The 18,287-nt window shown below is 37.8% G+C and overlaps 1 protein-coding gene across 4 annotated transcripts in view; it reads left to right on the forward strand.

Annotated features, from left to right (window-relative positions):
* The window catches only part of RIC8B (RIC8 guanine nucleotide exchange factor B), a 118,002-nt gene that overhangs the window by 75,958 nt on the left and 23,757 nt on the right, over positions 1–18,287 (forward strand). For all 4 annotated transcript variants that reach the window (XR_014326619.1, XM_082850842.1, XM_082850844.1 and 1 more), the window contains exon 8: positions 10,467–10,611. Coding sequence is in view for 3 of the 4 variants with exons in the window: in XM_082850842.1 (XP_082706968.1) it covers positions 10,467–10,611 (145 nt within the window). In the remaining variant the exon portion in view is untranslated. The remainder of the gene's footprint in view (positions 1–10,466; positions 10,612–18,287) is intronic.

Below are 18,287 nucleotides of genomic sequence, written 5' to 3' on the forward strand. Positions count from 1 at the left end.
GCCTTCTGTCTCCTTAACCCAGGCTTCTTAATCTTGATGAGTCAGGACCTGGAGCCATTCTGAAAAATCTGCTTAAATAATTCAGGTGCCAATATCCTGATAACCAGGCAAAGGCCTGAGTTAGTTCCACTTTTTAATTCCTCTTGGAATTAAAGCTATGGAGTTTTGGTTTCTTCATTAAGTTCTTTAACAATAAATGCATAAGATATACCTCTTATCCTTGAGATGAGGGTAAGACAGAAGTAGAGAGAAACTAAAAAGTAACTATACTATAATAAATACTATTTTACAAGTATGTATAAAGTGATTGTCTTCTGAGATACATCTAACAATTTAAAATATTTCCTTAAATTATATGGATTAGGGCTTCCCTGGTAGTGGTTGAGGGTCCGCCTGCCGATGCAGGGGACACGGGTTCGTGCCCCAGTCCAGGAGGATTCCACATGCCGCGGAGCGGCTGGGCCTGTGAGCCATGGCCGCTGAGCCTGCACGTCCGGAGCCTGTGCTCCGTGGCGGGAGAGGCCACAGCAGTGAGAGGCCCGCGTAACGCCAAAAAAAAAAAAAAATTATATGGATTATTTTGCTCTACAAAAGTTCTCTAAACAAGGAACTTTAACCAAGTTATTCAGATATTCTTACTATTTCTTTCTTCATCTCCTAGTTTATAAAAGTGCTAGTGTAAAAGTCCCAAATAAGCAGATTTTATATTATACTTTTTAAGTACCCTAGTTTTGTGAGAGAGATAACTTAGAAGTGAAAAACTTCACTCACTTCTCTCAAAATCTTCAGTCAGTTGAATTTTTTTCTCCCCTGCCAGTTTTATTGAGGTATGATTGACAAATAAGATTATATATATTTAAAGTATACAACATGATGATTTGATACACATATACATTGTGAAATGATTACCACAGTCAGGTTAATTAACACATTCACCACCTCACATAGTTACGTGTGTTTGTGTGTGTGTGTGTGTGTGTGTGTGTGTGTGTGTGTGTGGTGTGAGAACACTTAATATTTACTCTCTTAGCAAATTTCAAGTGTACAATAAAGTATTATTAACTATAGTCATCATGCTGTATATTAGATCCCCAGAACTTATTAATCTTACAACTGAACTTACTCATCTTATAACTTGTACCCTTTGACCAGATCTCCCTGTTTCCCTACCCTCTATTCCCTGGTAACCACTGTTCTACTCTCTGTTTCTATGAGTTTGATTTTTTTTTTTCAGATTCTACATATAAGTGAGATCTACAGTATTTGCCTTTCTCTGTCTGGCTTATTCACTTAGCATAATGTTCTCTAGGTTCATCCATGTTGTTGCAAATAGTAGGATTTCCTTTGTCATGGCTGAATAATATTCATTTTATATACAGTTGACCCTTGACCAACACAAGTTTGAACTGCTCGGGTTCACTTAGATGTGGATATTTTTCTGTAAATACACACTACAGTACGACATGATCCATAGTAGGTTGGACCCACAGTTAGTTTGATCTGTGGATGTGGAACCACAAAATCAGAGATCAGACTATCAAATTATACACAGATTTTTGACTGCGTGAAGGGTAGGCGTCCCTAACCCTAGCGTTCCTTAAGGGTCAACTCTGTGTGTGTGTGTGTGTGTGTGTGTGTGTGTGTGTGTGTGTGTGTGCGTGCATACACGTGCATGCATATACACACGCACACACCTCCTTTATCTATTCATCTGTTGATAGGCACTTAGCTTGTTTCCATATCTTGGCTATTGTGAATAATGCTGCAATGAACATGAGAGTTGAGATATCTCATAGGGATTCTGATTTCATTTCCTTTGGATATATACCCAGAAGTGGGATGCTGGATTATATTGTAGTTCTATATTTAATTTTTTTAGTAACCTCCATAGTGTTTTCCATAGTAGCTGCACCAATTTACCTTTCCACAAACAGTGCACAAGGGTTCCATCTTTGCCACATCCTCGCCAGCACTTGTTATCTCTTGTTTTTTGATAAAAGCCATCCTAATAGGTGTGAGGTGATCTCTCATTGTGGTTTTGACTTGCATTTCCCTGATGATTAGTGATGCCGAGCACCTTTTCACGTACCTGTTGGCCATCTGTATGCCTTTGGAAAAGTGTCTATTCAGGTCCTTTGTCTAATTTTTAATCGAATTATTTGGGGATTTTTGTTATTGAGTTGCATTCATTGAATTCTTTTTTTTTTTTTTTTTTTGTGGTATGCGGGCCTCTCACTGTTGTGGCCTCTCCCGTTGCGGAGCACAGGCTCCTGACGCGCAGGCTCAGCGGCCATGGCTCATGGGCCTAGCCGCTCCGCGGCATGTGGGATCTTCCCAGACTGGGGCACGAACCTGTGTCCCCTTCATCAGCAGATGGACTCTCAACCACTGCGCCAACAGGGAAGTCCACATTCATTGAATTCTTAAACTTCATTTCTGATTAACTGGTACAACCACTTCAGTTACTGTTAAGATGGTATATTAGCAACATAATTTGATCAATATCATTACAATGATAATAAACATAACTATTATGTATTCATATGCCAAACATTCTATGCCATAATCTCATTTAATTCTCATAAGGACTCTCTAAGGTAAACATTATTATTATTTCAGTGTCATAAGTGAGGGAAGGGTCTTATCCAAGCTCATGCAGTAGAGCTGTCTTTCCATTCTGCCATATTTCCTCTCATAATACAATTGACCCTTGAACAACATGGGTTTGAACTGCCCAGGTCCACTTATATGCAGATTCTTTTTTTTTTAATTTTATTTATTTATTATTATTATTTTGGCTGCCGTTGGGTCTTTGTTGCACGCGGGCTTTCTCTAGTTGCAGCAAGCAGGGGCTACTCTTTGTTGCGGTGCTCAGGCTTCTCATTGTGGTGGCTTTTCTTGTTGTGGGACATGGGCTCTAGACGTGTGGGCTTCATTAGTTGCAGCACGCAGGCTCAGTAGTTGTGGGTCACGGGCTCTAGAGCACAGTCTCAGTAGTTGTGGCGCACGGGCTTAGTTGCTCCGTGGCATGTGGGATCTTCCCAGACCAGGGCTGGAACCTGTGTCCCCTGCATTGGCAGGCGGATTCTTAACCACTGTGCCACCAGGGAAGCCCTGCAGATTCTTTTTTGATAAATATGTACTACAGTACTACACAATCCATAGTCAGTTGAGTCCACGGATGTGGAGCTGCAAATATGGAGGGCCAACTGTAAAGTTATAGGAGGATATTCAACTGCACGGAGGGCCATCACCCCTAACCCCTGTGTTGTTCAAGGGTCAACTGTAATTATCTTCAGCTGTTCTCATAGACTAGTTTATTTAACATCTGCTCTTTTAAACAATTCAGTTATTTCATGACTATGAAAAAAGATATCTTGACATTGACTAGAATAATGCCTTGCATATAGTAGTCTGCAAATACTGGCTGAATTAAATCGATTTTTCTGAGATCAGAAATTAGCTGTATTTAAAGTATGATCATATATACACACACATACATGTAAATCTAAACCACACATATGTATCCATTCATCAAAAAGTATTTATCAAAATATACATACATCAAAATCTTATCCATTGTTACCTCTAAGTGGTAGAATGACTGGTGACTTTTTTTAGTTCTCTGTATTGTATAATTTTTCTACAATGAGCATGCATTTCTTGTGTACATGTAAAATTTTTAAGAGGGGAAAAATGAAGTTTATTTCTTCCATAATTACATATCTAAATATATATTACATACCTAAATACATAAATTACATATCTAAATATATATCTAAATAATTTTACATATCTAAATACATAAATTATATATATAAATATAATCAATCACCTTACTAATGAGTTGGTGTTATAACAAGTATGGTATATACATTGATAAATGAATCTGTTAATTGTTTTTAATTTGAAATGGTTAGCTTTGTTCCCCCGGGACCCAGTATTTGAGGTGTCATAGTCCTAACTTTGAGCCCCAAATCCATATTAGCAAAATTGTATCTTTTTCATTTGATCTTTAACAATTCTATATATATTCAACTTCTTTTCCTTCTAGTTTGATTTTAATAGTAAAAGTATTCTTCTGAAATAAAAGCTTGCTTATTCAACAAATACTTTTTGAGCTAGACCCTGGGAATACAAAGGTACACAAGATAAGCAAGGTCTCTGCCCTCCTATTATTTACTTTCTTTATCAAGGATTACAAACTCAGATGCCTACAAAGTGCCAGGCTGGTAATAAAGTAAGTCAAATGAACAGAACATAAGATGATAAATGAAAACTGACACTTAGCTAATTGTTGGGGAGATCGTGGGTTGGGAGTGGAGGAACAAGGGGAATGTGGGAGACTGGAAAAGAGACCTTGCTGCTCTTTAGCTCCAGCTGATTGTTACCATGAAGGAGCATGTGGCCAATGTTACCAAATCACCTAGATTTTTCAGGAGAGTTTTTAAATGCTGTCAACTAATTCTAATTTAAAACCTTCTGCCCCCCACCCGCCAAAAAATTCTATAGTCCATATTCAACTCATAAGTCATCAGATTTTAGAGTTTGGGTTGGGTTTGGAGGCAGATTATATCAAAATGAAATAAATTTAAGATAATTTATCAGAGTGACTGAACTTTCCTCTTAAAGATATTCAAAGCTGAGTTTGAAAGTTAAGGTACCATGACCAAGGCACAAAGTTCAGACCACTAAGTAGAGACAGCAAATAGCAATCAAATTGGGTTAGGAACACAGAGACAAGATTAAAAAGGAAAATTGAAATGGGGCAAGATACAAAGACCAAAATTTTATGGAAGACTTGGCACAGAAAAAGCCATCCAAGTGCCATCTGTGCCAGGCTAAACTACATCTCCAACTGATAGCAACCCACAGGTTAACTTGTGCTCATGCTACCGACTTGTTTTGTTGAGCGCTGACAAAACTAAATTCTTATTACCTGCCCTGCATATTGTGTACTTTATAAGGGGTCCTAAAGACAAGCCTTACATAGTTTAATAAAAGAAAATAATTTGTAAAACAACCCCCTGCCTTTGTGGGGTATTCCCCTCCTCCCTAGCCCCCGCCTTTTAACACATTTATTAACTCCCAGTGTGTGCTAGGCGTTGTGGTAGGGAAGGAGCTGAGTTGAAGAGATAAATAAGGCTTGAACTGTCTCAGCACATAGCCCCACACCGTTACACACTTACTTTTGTCTCATTTATTTCAGTCTCAGAGGAATAGGCGTCTCTTTAGCTTGGAGCTAAGCAGTCTCCCTCTCCTGATGATCTTTTCCCTTCCTGTCTTCTCAGAAGACTTGCTTCATCAGTTGTTACCCTCTGTTCTTTTGTTTGTTAACTCCCTATGTTTTCCTCAATCTATATACATCTTCATGTCACTGCCTTCACATGTTAGCATCTTGAAAGACTGATTTGTTCTTCTTTTCAGTATCTTCATTACCCACTCAGGCTTCAACTTGCTGCAAGTAAGGCTTTTCCACCATTCCCCACTCCCCAGATGCCACTGAAAATGCTTTCGGGAAGGTCACAAATTAACTACTTTTCAAAAGGAATGTGTATTTTTTAGTCTTTATTGTATAACATCTCTCATAACGATTGACACTATTGACCACTGTCATTTTTTCGGTGCTACAACACACTCTTAGATTTCCTTTGAGCTTACCTCTCTGTTCATTCTTTTCAGTCTGAGTTGCTAACTCGTATCTTTGTCCACATCGACTTGCCAGCATTCCATAAAGCTCTCTCTGGCCCCATCTTCACTTTGCATTGCTTCCTGAGCCGTCTCTTCCCCTCACTTGGCTTCTGCTTCACCCTGCTTTGGGGGGATTTCCAAATCTGTGTCTCTCTTAATAAACTACTAAAATAATCCTATCCTTCTGTTTCTGGTCAGGTTTTGTTCATTCTGTCTTACACAGGGCTAAGAAAAGGACTGTTCTAAAATACACATATAATATTGTCATTCCCCCTTATAAAACTTGCAGTGACTCCCTGTCACCTACATGGTAAAATCTAAATTTTACCTCCATGGCCTACCTCTATAGTGTATCCGAAATCCACTCCCTACCCTGCACTTTCTGCTTAATCACACTAAATTCTTTACTCTTGCATGATTATACTGCACTGTTCCTTGGCATATCTCCATAGCTTTGCAGATGCTGTTCCTTTTGCATGGAATGCCTCTCCCATCTTTGTTAGCATAGTGAGCTTTATGTATTCTTGAAGATCACCTTAAGCAATATCTGTGTGAAGATCATCTGAGGTAGAGTTCATCATTCTCTGCTTTGTACCATTGTTACTTATCTCTGTTAATACTTTTGACATTTGCTATGTTGTAACTTTTTGTTTATCAAACTTTTATTCTAGACATTGAGTTTCTTTAGGTCAGAAATCTTGTCTTCATCTTTGGATCCCTAGTGTTTCAACAAAGTACCTTACAGATAGTAGGTACCCCATAAATGTTTAATGGAAGGCCAAATATTTGTGTTGTCTATGAATTCAGTATGGTGAATACACTGTCTTGTGGACTTCTCCATACAAAGGAATAATTGTAGGATACTATGGTAAGCACCATATGAGAGGAATGTGCCAGGTACTGCAGCAACCTGATGAGTGATTGGTTGGTGTGGAGAAAGTCAGAGAAAGTCTTTACCTAAGACAACAGAGGAGTGGGAAGCAGCGTTGGTATGTACAGAAAAGAGACTAGTTCAAAGTGTGAGGAACCCACAATGCACAGGAGTAATAGGAGATGAATTTGGGAAAGAAGGCAGGTGCGACAAAATGAAGATTCCTTTAGGCCCTGTTTTAGAACTTGAGCTTTAGCCTTTGGGGGAGATTTTAGAGGTTTTATCCAGGAAGGTGGTAACATCATATTTTTTGCTTTACAAAGGTATAACAGCAGGACTTTCCTGGCAGTCCAGTAGTTAAAATTCCGTGCTCCCAATGCAGGGGACACGGGTTCAATCCCTGGTTGGGGAACTAAGATCCCACATGCTTTGCAGCGTGGCCAAATAAAATAAAATTAAAAAAAAAAAGAATATCAAAGATATAACAGGCAGTTGTGTGGAACCAGGAATGGAGGGGGTGTGAGACTGGAAGTAGGAAGACTAGTTAGAGGAAGCTTCTAGTATAGGATTTCAAAGAGTCACAGCATTTAACTGAATGGAAAATGATTGTAAATCCTTCTCTGTGTAACAGAGAAGGGGGAATGGTTTCTGGGTAGAATCTGGCTCTGCCATTCTTTCTCCATAGTAAAAGAGCAAAACCCCTTTTTTTGGTTTTCATGGTAGAGTATGATAAAACCCACGTCTACATAAGCAATAATGCCATTACTACCGGCGCAGTTCTGACTTTGCAGTGTGCTGCTGTGGTTGCTTTCCTCTGTTCATAGTGCCTTCTAGCATCTTGATAAAATAATGGTGAAATATTTCTTGCAACTTTCTGACTGAATGCTGTTTTGTTCATTTCTGCGGCAGTTTCATCTAATTGCATGGATGAGTACTGTGACAAAGAACAAATATATTTGTGTTTCTTTTTTTTTAAGGACCACTCAGAAGATCTTTTGTTTGCCTAAGCAACTCATCTTAACATCCAAATTCAGTCCATTTTCCTCTTACTACCTTCACAATATCAAACAGGATGTTATACAGTATATATGAAAATAGACTAAAAAGTAACTAAAAACACTCCACCAAATAATATAAATCAGAACTTCACAAAGAAAATGCCTCTCACTGTGTGGATTTTGTAGTCCATTCGTCTCCTCTTCCCCAACCCCCATTTTTAAGTATTTTATCTCATTAGCAAATGTTCATTTGAGTTTTAAACTATTGGCTATAGCCTTGTCTACTATTCTAAAAGCAAGGTATGTCTGAAACAGTCTTTGTAACCCAAGCTGTCACAGAGTTGACACAGAATGTTTGTTCCAGTGAATGAGCAGTAAGCACTATTTTCATAAAAGTGCTAGAGATTTTTACTATTGATTAGCTTCCAGGAGGATTTTCTGCATAAGAAAGCAGGTTATTTAGTGTTCTGTTGACTTCTTTTTAACCTATTTTGGCCTTTCATAAACTGTATTCTTAAGCTGTTTTAATGTCTGGCCACTGTAGGTGGTTATTTACATTTTGTGTCTTTCTTACTGTTATTTTTAAGTATATTTATTTAAACCATTTATTTATATCATCTCAGTTTAGACTTTCACATTTTCAGTGAATATTTCTTTTCTGGAAGTGATAAACATCATATTTGTTAAAAAAATAAACCTTATCCAAAAACTTAGTGAGAGTATTATTGTCATGTGGGTTCAGATATATGATCCTTCAGCCTCAGTGACTTTGTATCTGACCATGTGGTTAAGGTCATGGATATTAAGAATATCTGTATATACTGGATATTCACTTCCCCTAATAACCCATCAAGAATCCATTAACTTATGTAAAATCACTCCGTATTGTGGAGGCAAGAGGGAGCATATCAGATTTATTCAGAGTTTTCAGATTACACCACCATGATCCCTCATTAAATTCTAATATGACTCTACCCAGCACCCATTGAGAATTATTACCAAAGAGACCATGGTTACCAGTAGATTTTAATGTAGAAAATAGTTAAAAGTGACTAGTGTAAAACTTTATTTAGTCTACGTATATTATTAATCTGTATTTCCTTTTGCACAAATTTCACTAGTTTGCTGTGTCCTTTGAAAGCAGGACTTCCTTTTATTTGCCCCCAAATTACCTATTTTCAGTGTCGAGGGAGGTACCCTTTTGTTCAAGTATTTGAAAATTTAATGAACAACTCTATCCTGGACTATTCATCCTACATCCTATCCATGCCCTTCATGGTTTCATACTCATTATATATATCCCCTTTCCTTAACCACTTAGTTCCTTATCCACTGCCCCTTTCAGGTCCCCAAAGTCATTTTAATTGCCCTCTTCTGAATCTTCTCCAGCTTTATTTTTTCTTTTTTGAGGTAAGTTATATGAATTACAGTAGTATTTCAGATGTAGATTTTACTAACGCTTTATATGTGAATAAAATACGTAGTGTTATGTTTTGTTTCCTACAGTTGTCTTTAGAATGACATTTTATTGAAAGCCTTAAGTAAATTTTGCCATTTTTTATGTTTTGATTGAATAGTGTTCACCTTGAAACTGTACCTGAAGAAAAGAGTTTCTAAATAAAGCTGCTAAATATTCCTTAGTATTTTCCTTAAAGGTACTTAGAAATCAAAAAAATTCCTACAATTCAGGGTTCCCCTTACATTGATGAACTGATGACAAGTTAATACTTACACAGGACCTGCACCAAGTGCTTCACTGGGCTTTTTTTTTCTTGTTGTTAAGATAAGTCTAAAATGATCATTTTAGGGACTTCCCTGGTGGTCCAGTGGTAAAGAATCTGCCTTACAATGCAGGGGACGCTGGTTCGATCCCTGGTCAGGGAACCAAGATCCCACATGCTGCGGGGCAACTAAGCCCATGTGTCACAACTACTGAGCTCACGTGCCTCAACTAGAGCCTGCATGCTACAAAACTACAGAGCCCACACGCTCTGGAACCCGTGTGCCACAACTACAGAGCCAACGCGCCATGGAGCCTGTGCGCCACAACTAGAGAAGAGAAAACCCACATGCCACAACTAGAGAGAAGCCCGCGCGCCGCAACAAAAGATCCCGCATGCCTCAACGAAGATCCCGAGTGCCGCAACTAAGACCCATGCAGCCAAAAATAAATAAATAAATCTTTAAAAAATAAAATAATCATTTTACATATTACTAGGGGAAAAAAACACATTTAGTTTGTACCAGATACTTTCCTAAGCACCTTGCATGTATTAACCAGTGAGGTAGATATTATTCTAATTGTATCTGAAAACTGGAGTAAAGAGCCTGCTAGTAAGTGATAGAGCCATTATTAAGGTCCAGCAATTCCTGGCCTGCCTTTCAGTGGGTATAATGTGCTTACATATTGTTGCTGACTTCTTTGAAAAAGGAGTAACTTAGCCTATCCTATTTGCTAATATCCTTAGGTTTTCTTATTTCTTATTCTCTTTCCCTCTAATTCCTATAAAAGGAATAAGAAAGATTTACATTATGTGCTATATTGGTAAAATGTCAGTCTGGCTTTCATTAACTTTCTAATCATCATTTTTCTGAAACTGAATAAAGAAATCAAATTTGTGATCAAAAACTTAAAACACCACCCTTCCCAATGGCCTGGCGGTCACAGAAGCCCCACTCCTGCCACAAACTATATTCAAAACAGCTTCATTTGAATTTCTGATACCTGAAAAAAGGTTTTTGGTCCTCAGAGCATGTAGGATCACTGCTACCACACTTTGGAAACCCCTCAATTTTAAGATTTACTACCATGGCATATATCTCTAGCCTCCCTGTGTTGGTGAGTAGTTGGTGATGATAGTGAGGACTCAAGGATTCCTGTCTAAAAACCTATTCTGTTTTTGCAGTGGATAGCCTGCTGAAATACACTGGCTATGGGAATGCTGCAGGACTGTTGGCGGCCAGGGGCCTCTTGGCTGGAGGAAGAGGAGATAATTGGTACTCAGAGGACGAGGACACAGACACTGAAGAATACAAAAATGCAAAACCAAAGTATAGTATCATGTTTCTTTTCACCTAACTATGTCTGCCTTGCAATTGATTATTTGCCTTTCACTTCCTTTGGCTTTCATTTTCCAAGTATTTCTCTTCTTTTGTGGATTTGGAAGCTTTCTGTTTAATAGTTTTAGAGGCAGTTTCATAGCTAGTGCCTTAGAGGGTGACTTCAAGTGATTGAGGAAGGATAATATTGCAAGAAATGTTCTGCTGCATGTGCTCATTACCCTCTCCTAAGTATTAAGAGAGGTAGTGTTTTTAGATGTCTACCATCATATATTTAAAGGATATTGTTGCTTATTTTGTGCTCTCCTTTCCATAAGTTGAGATTTTATAAGGTATAACCAAGACCAAGTATTTAACTTGGTTATTTGATACTTCAGTCTTTCTCAGAAATCTAAATGTAGGTTCCATACATTCTGATAGTTCCTCTTGTGTAAAAGCCCTTATGAGTCAATAAAGTAAAGCAACAGGGCACATTACTAGCAAAAGGAAAGAAAACTGGCTCTATGGTAAATTTTAATCAAACACTTATGGAATCATCTTTTAACAGAGGCATTAGTACACTTGGATAGGCAAACCAGAGACTCTATCAAGTTTTCCCTGAGTCAGTGCTTACAAGTCAAAGACACTAATCGTCTCTTATCCCGAAACAAACCACCTCTACTTTTCTACTCCCCATCCTTTTCATCCCCCTCTCAACTCCAATCCCAGGTAAATTTCTTAGTTTCCACTTATTAGGAGTTATTTGAGCTCAGTTTTCTGGTTTTCATTACTGAATATTAAAAGGGTGTGCCCTTCCCTATTGATGATGATATTGACATATGCTATTTTCTATCCACAGTCTTCTAGAGTGTGATGTGGATAATGTAGTAGTTGATCAGGGATAGAAAAATCATTATCTGCAAAATTAGACCCTTTTTTTTAAAGTATAGATTGTGCTTTGTTGAGATGAAAATAATAGGTTGTCAGAAGGTAAAAGAAAAGATCATTCCCTAATCAGACAGGACTTATATGGCCTGTATTCTTGGCAAATCAGGTCTGAGTAGGTGGTGTTACTTGTGGCATCCCCAGGGCTATCAGCCTTAACAGGATCTAGGAGTGTGTCCTAGAAGAAAAAGACTTTGGGGGAAAAAAAGCTAGCAGTGGCTCTAAGCAGTAAGTTCTCAAGACTGCCACCATGTAGATGTTATAAGTTGGGCACCTCTATCAGGTATTTGAAGCTAAGATAGAAAAATAATACAGTAATCTTTCCATAATTATAGAAGTCATCATTCTAAATTATTCTTGCTAGCTCTTGATTTTTCCATCCCATAAACTATATTTCCATATCAGTTTAATATTTTCTGCCTCTCCATTTGGGACATTAAAATATAGCATTTAAGGAGTCTCATATTTTTAAATGAAGGTAGAAATTACATTAGGCATTCATTGTGTCCCAGGGTATGTGAATACAGTCAACTAACATAGAAAACTCTTGAGTACTCATGAGTGGTTGATATCATTGCATCTCAATGTGTGTTGTTGATTTTATTTGGTAAATGACTTCTAAAATGGTATTGGTCATATATCTGGCAAACACAAGAATGCTACTATAATAAGAAAAACCTCAGAAAAAATACAAGAACACACTGGGTCTCTCCCAATAGTATGGGAAATAGAAATACATTACATTATGGAAGTGATACTAGATTTCAGGAAAGCACTGTTTGTTTAAATCAAGGACCATGATGTTTGATATTATTATCGTTTTGGCTTTCTGTCAGAAAGATTCTGTACTTAGGCTTATTACATCCCTGGTTGGAATCTTCTTCAGCCTTTGGACCTGGCCTATATCATTAATAGGAATGGTGCGTTAGTGTGGCCAGAATAGTCACCATTGTGAGATCTTGTTGTGTTTCTTAAACATTGCTCATTGTAAGTATAAATATGTTTTTCTCACATAGCATCACATCTTCCCTCTTTAGATAGATTTGCATCTGCTTTTTTCTTACATCTTCCCTCTTTCAGGTGCAGCAGTGTAGTGGGATGTTTCATTTGTTAATTTAAAATACTTATTAAAATGGTCCCCATGGAAGGGGTGGTGAAAAAGTACTTTGCAAGCAAGACAATCCTTTGTGTTCTGGGCAGTGATCCACAAGCTCAAGGAAAGGAAACTTCTTACCAATCTAGTCAAGTTTATAAAGTCAGCATTTGAAAGGATGACTTAGTCCCCTACCCCCTTCTTACTCTTCACCAGTCAGTGTTCTCAGGATCACAGTCTGCTTCTCTTATGATGCACTTATTCACAAACAGTGCTAGCATTGGCAGAAGCAGAGAAATTACCCGTCATCCAGTTGACCCTCGTCCCATTGTCAAAAATGTAAGTGGATTCCGATTAATGCACCAAGGTAACCTATAATCCTTTAGTGGAATCTGAAACTAAGAATTGTATGGAGCTTACATTCAGGCTATGAAAGACAGTTAATATCACAACAGCCCTTTTTGTGTCAAAATAAATGTATTTAACGGACTGGAAATGGCTTTCTGCAATTAACACACTTAGACAAAATACACTCATAGAATCAAGTACATGCCACACAGGTTTTTGGTGTATGTCTAGCCATGTTTATAAAAAGTTTTCAGATAAGCTTTGGTCCTGTATCAAAAAGAAACCAAATTTCTAAATTCTGGCTTTATACCCATTTCTTTTATGCCTCTGAGCATGGAGGCCCCTTGACTGAATAGGTGGTTATAACATAACTGATTACCGTGGTTTGTACATCATTCCAAACATCAGTTGAAAAATGTGTACGTAATGACATTTGGCTCATTTTAGACCAGTTGCTTTCAGGCTAGGTGTGGTATATAGGAGCCTGTGGGTCCAAAAAGGTGTATTTAAAGGGCCACTGTATGGAGGGGAGAAGGACGGAATGGCCAAAGTGGGCAGAACTCTAGGATGTCCCATTGTATTCTTAATACCCCACACTAGTTCGTAAACACACCCAGCAGATTAAAATTATTCTACTAAGCAACTCAGGGGTGTTTCCTTCTTGACCATATATCTCTCAGCAGTAGCTGTGGCAGCAGCTGTACAGTTTCTTCAGCACAAAAGATTTTATTTTCTTTTGTCAAAATTTTGTTATGCTGCTTTAAGTCAAGTCCCATTATAATTGTGTCCATATGTTGGGGCTATACAAATGAAGAGATAGCTTTGTTTTTAATATTTCTTGAAGTAGATGAATCAGAACCAGGACTTGAAGATTTTTCTTTTTGCCTAGTTTAGACAGTGATGGTATACTTATGTATAATAGGATGTAACTAGCCTTTCTAGGAACTGAAATTTATTTACTGTAGGCAATCATGAAACAAAATCTAAATTCAGATCTCTAAAGACCGGAATCAAAAATAAAATTTTGCCACTTCTGCCATGGTTAACCAACCTTTGTGATGTTTGCAATCACACCAGTTTTGCACTTTCAAAATTGAGTTCTCTAATTTTTCTTTTGTATTTTAATTTGGGTAAATGGCCAGAAAAAGGTGTGTTACCTGAACCTACAATATTGAGCTTTGCTTCAGGTTTCATTTCCTACAGATTCACAACCATAGTTTTCTATATCCTTTATATCAAGAATATCACTCTTAATCCAACAGCCCAAGGTAGGAAACATTATAAAGCACTATAATTTAAAAAGGTATTTTGGAGCTTTTTTAATTGCCTAGGTGCAACGTGGTGTATCTATATGTATTCAGTATGTCTATTTATATGGATGATACATGGTACTTAATAGTTGATAAATAAGTGAAAGAATTACACCACATTACCCTATTTCTTTACATTGCTAATAGGATGCAAAAACTTGGATTAAGATGTTGTTTCATAATTTACCCTACTCTTTTAATGTGGAATCAGTTTTATATTTATATGGTAATTCTCAAATTACTTGAGACATTTTCACCTCAGTCACCATTATTAACTGGTGTCTCTTCAGAATACCTTGTATCTGAATTTAACCATAGCAAACTCCACGAAACACCTAGTGTTGCGTGGCTTCTTTAGCACATGCAGCTCCATAGTGACGATTTAACTTAATAGACTAACTCACTGGATCCAAGGCCTTCTGGCTGGCTTACTTACCAAGTAGCTCACTTATGCTAATAATAGCTGGTATTTATTATCTAGTATGTGTCAGGTACTGTTCTAAGAACTTTCCTGATATTATCTCATTTAATCTTTACAGCAAACCTTTGGGCTAGGGTTATCTCATTTAATCTTTACAGCAAACCTTTGGGCTAGGGTTATCCCCATCTTACAGATGAGGAAACTAAAGCTCAGTGGTTTCCAGAACTTGTCTAGGGCACACAGTTCATGAGTGGTCAGGTGGCCTAACTCCAGAGCTGGTGTTTTTTGAGATTTTTGTTGTTGTTTTTGAGGTAGACAAAGCAGGTTTTACTGTGCTTTTCACTTTGCCTTCTTATGTTGGGGGTAAAATATACATAAAATTTACCATTTTAAGCATACATATCTGTGGCATTATATACATTAATGTGCAACCATCACCACCATCCATCTCCAGAACTTTTCATCTTCCCCAACTGAAACTCTGTATCCATTCCCTCTCCCCACAACCCCTGGTAACTACCATTCTACTTTCTTTCTCTATGAATGTGACTAGGAACCTCATATAAGTGGAATCTAAGAACCTCATATAAGAGAAATCATATACTTGTCCTTCTATGACTGAGTTCACTTGGAATGTCTTTAAGACTCATCCATATTGTAGCATGTGTCAAAATTTCCTTCCTTTTTCAGGCTGAATAACATTCTATTTAATGTATTTACCACATTTTGTTTATCCATTCTTCCATCAGTGGACACCTGTGTTGTTTCCACCTTTTGGCTGTTGTGAATAATGCTGCTGTGAACACGAGTGTACAACTATCTGTCCCTGCTTCAAGAGTCCCTGCTTTAACTTCTTTTGGGTATATAGCCAGAAGTGGAATTGCTGGATCATGTGGTAGTTCTATGTTTAATTTTTTGAGGAACTGCCATACCATTTTACATTCCCACCAGCAATGCACAAGGGTTCCAGTTTTTCTGCATCCTCTCCGATACTTATTATTTTTCTGGCTTTTTTTTTTTTTAATCTAATAGCCATCCTAACAGGTGTGAAGTCAAAGCTTGTGTTTTAACTGCTACCATATTCTTCAAAGCCAATCAAAGGGAGAGATGATTTGCCTCTCCCATAATTTCCCTGTTCTTAGAGCATCTATTATCTTTCTTTGATATAACCAAAATAGAAAATGAGAAAATGTTTTTTTATAAACCCTGATATCCCTGAAAGCTAAAAGTTCTATTCAGTTCATTCTAGTTCACAAAAATCTGTTAGGTAATTCTGGCTCTGCCTTCGTAATACATTCAGAATCTAATCACCCCTTACTGCCATCACTGCTACCTACTCCAGTCCAAGCTAAACTTTTCTCTCCCTCCAGGATCATTTTAAATAGCTTCCTAACTGGTCTTGTTGCTTCTATCCTTGTCACTCTTCAGTCTGTTCTCAACTCAGTAGCCAACGCGATCCTTATAAAATGTAAGTCAGACGTCACTGCTCAAAAACTCTACAATGGCTAAACACCAAAAGTCCCTGTAGTGATGTACAGGCACCCTTTCTCACTGTACTGTCACCACACTGGGCTCTTCACTGTTTGTCACGCTCCAGACACACTCTTGCCTGAGGCTCTGCATCACTGACTGCTCCTTCTGCCTGGAATGCCTATTCTCCAGATAGCTGCATGTCTTATTCCCTCACCTCCTTCATGTCTTTACTCAATTATCATCTTCCTAGTAAGGTCTGTCCTGTCCCCATATTAAAAATTGCCACACTCCTACCTTTACCCCTCCACCTTGCACTTCCTCTTTTTCCTTCATAGCACTTTTTACCATATAATTTACTTATTCATTTAGTCTTTTTTCCCCACGAGAAGATAAACTCCATGAGAGAAATTTTTTTATTCATTGAGAGGGCCCCAAAATAGTGCCTCACATACTATAGGCACTCAGTAAATTTTTGTTGAATAAATTAATTTTTTTGAGTTGTTGAATAAATTTAAGTTGGTCAGTCCCTTCTCAACATTAGGATACCAAGACAGTTGAGGTCCCTGCCCTCATCAAGCTTCACATCTAGTTGGGGAGTGGGGCCAGGGAATGGAATTCAAGAAAACAGGATATGGTAAATTTTCACTCTGCTCTTTTGTTTTTGTGGAGTGGCAGATATTATGGAGAGTTTTTCCTGGAAAGACATTTCTAATTTCATGTGCATATAACGTCTCCTTTCCCACCCCACCTGCCCCCTTCTTCCATGATCTGGCACACAAATGCCTTTTCCTAAAAACCCTGATCCCTTTCCTAGAGGTTACAAATTGTCAGTCCATAGGCTACATTTAGCCCACAAGTAGGTTTTGCTTCACTTGCCTGATGTTGTGTTGGTTATTTGGTTTTATGTTTTTAATTTTTGTTTTATATAGGGCTTCTTAAAATAATTTAGAATTCAGATATTTCAGATGAAGATCTGAATTTCTAACTTCTTTTGAAAAAGTGGAAGTTCTGATAACATTAAGCCTGCATTCTCACATGGTAACTGACTGATGGAGTTGAGTGACTGTGACCCCTATCATACCAGGCATAAGCTCCTTTGATTTGATAATGTATCTTTTTTCCTTTTTGAATTTTATTTTTTTATACAGCAGGTTCTTATTAGTTATCCATCTTATACATTATTAGTGTATATATGTCAATCCCAATCTCCCAATTCATCACACCACCACCACCACCCGCCACTCTCCCGCCTTGGTGTCCATACGTTTGTTCTCTACATCTGTGTCTCAGTTTCTTCCCTGCAAACGAGTTCATCTGTACCATTTTTCTAGATTCCTATATGCGTTAATATACGATATTTGTTTTTCTCTTTCTGACTTACTTCACTCTGTATGACAGCCTCTAGATTCATCCACATCTCTACAAATGACCCAATTTCATTCCCTTTTATGGCTGAGTCATATTCCATTGTATAAATGTTCTTTATCCACATCTTCTTTATCCATTCATCTGTCAATGGGCATTTAGATTGCTTCCCTGACCTGGCTATTGTAAATAGTGAACATTGGGGTGCAGGTGTCTTTTTGATTTACGGTTTTCTCAGATATAGGCCCAGTAGTGGGATTGCTGGGCTGTATAGTAGTTCTATTTTTATTTTCTTAAGGAACCTCCATACTGTTCTCCATAGTGGCTGTGTCAATTTACATTCCCCCCAACAGTGCAAGAGGGTTCCCTTTATTCCACACCCTGTCCAGCATTTGTCATTTGTAGATTGTCTGATGATGCCCATTCTAACTGGTGTGAGGTGATACCTCATTGTAGTTTTGATTTGAATTTCTCTAATAATTAGTGATGTTGAGCAGCTTTTCATGTGCCTCTTGGCCATCTGTATGTCTTTTTTGGAGAAATGTCTGTTTACGTCTCCTGTCCATTTTTGGATTGGGTTTTGTTTTTTTGGTATTGAGCTGCATGAGCTGTTTATATATTTTGGAGATTAATCCTGTGTCCGTTGATTCATTTGCAAATATTTCCTCCCATTCTGAGGGTTGTCTTTTGGTCTTGTTTGTAGTTTCCTTTGCTGTACAAAAGCTTTTAAGTT

Source organism: Leucopleurus acutus (assembly GCF_964270905.1).
Source record: "Leucopleurus acutus genome assembly, chromosome: 11".
Classification (NCBI taxonomy): Eukaryota; Metazoa; Chordata; class Mammalia; order Artiodactyla; family Delphinidae; genus Leucopleurus; species Leucopleurus acutus.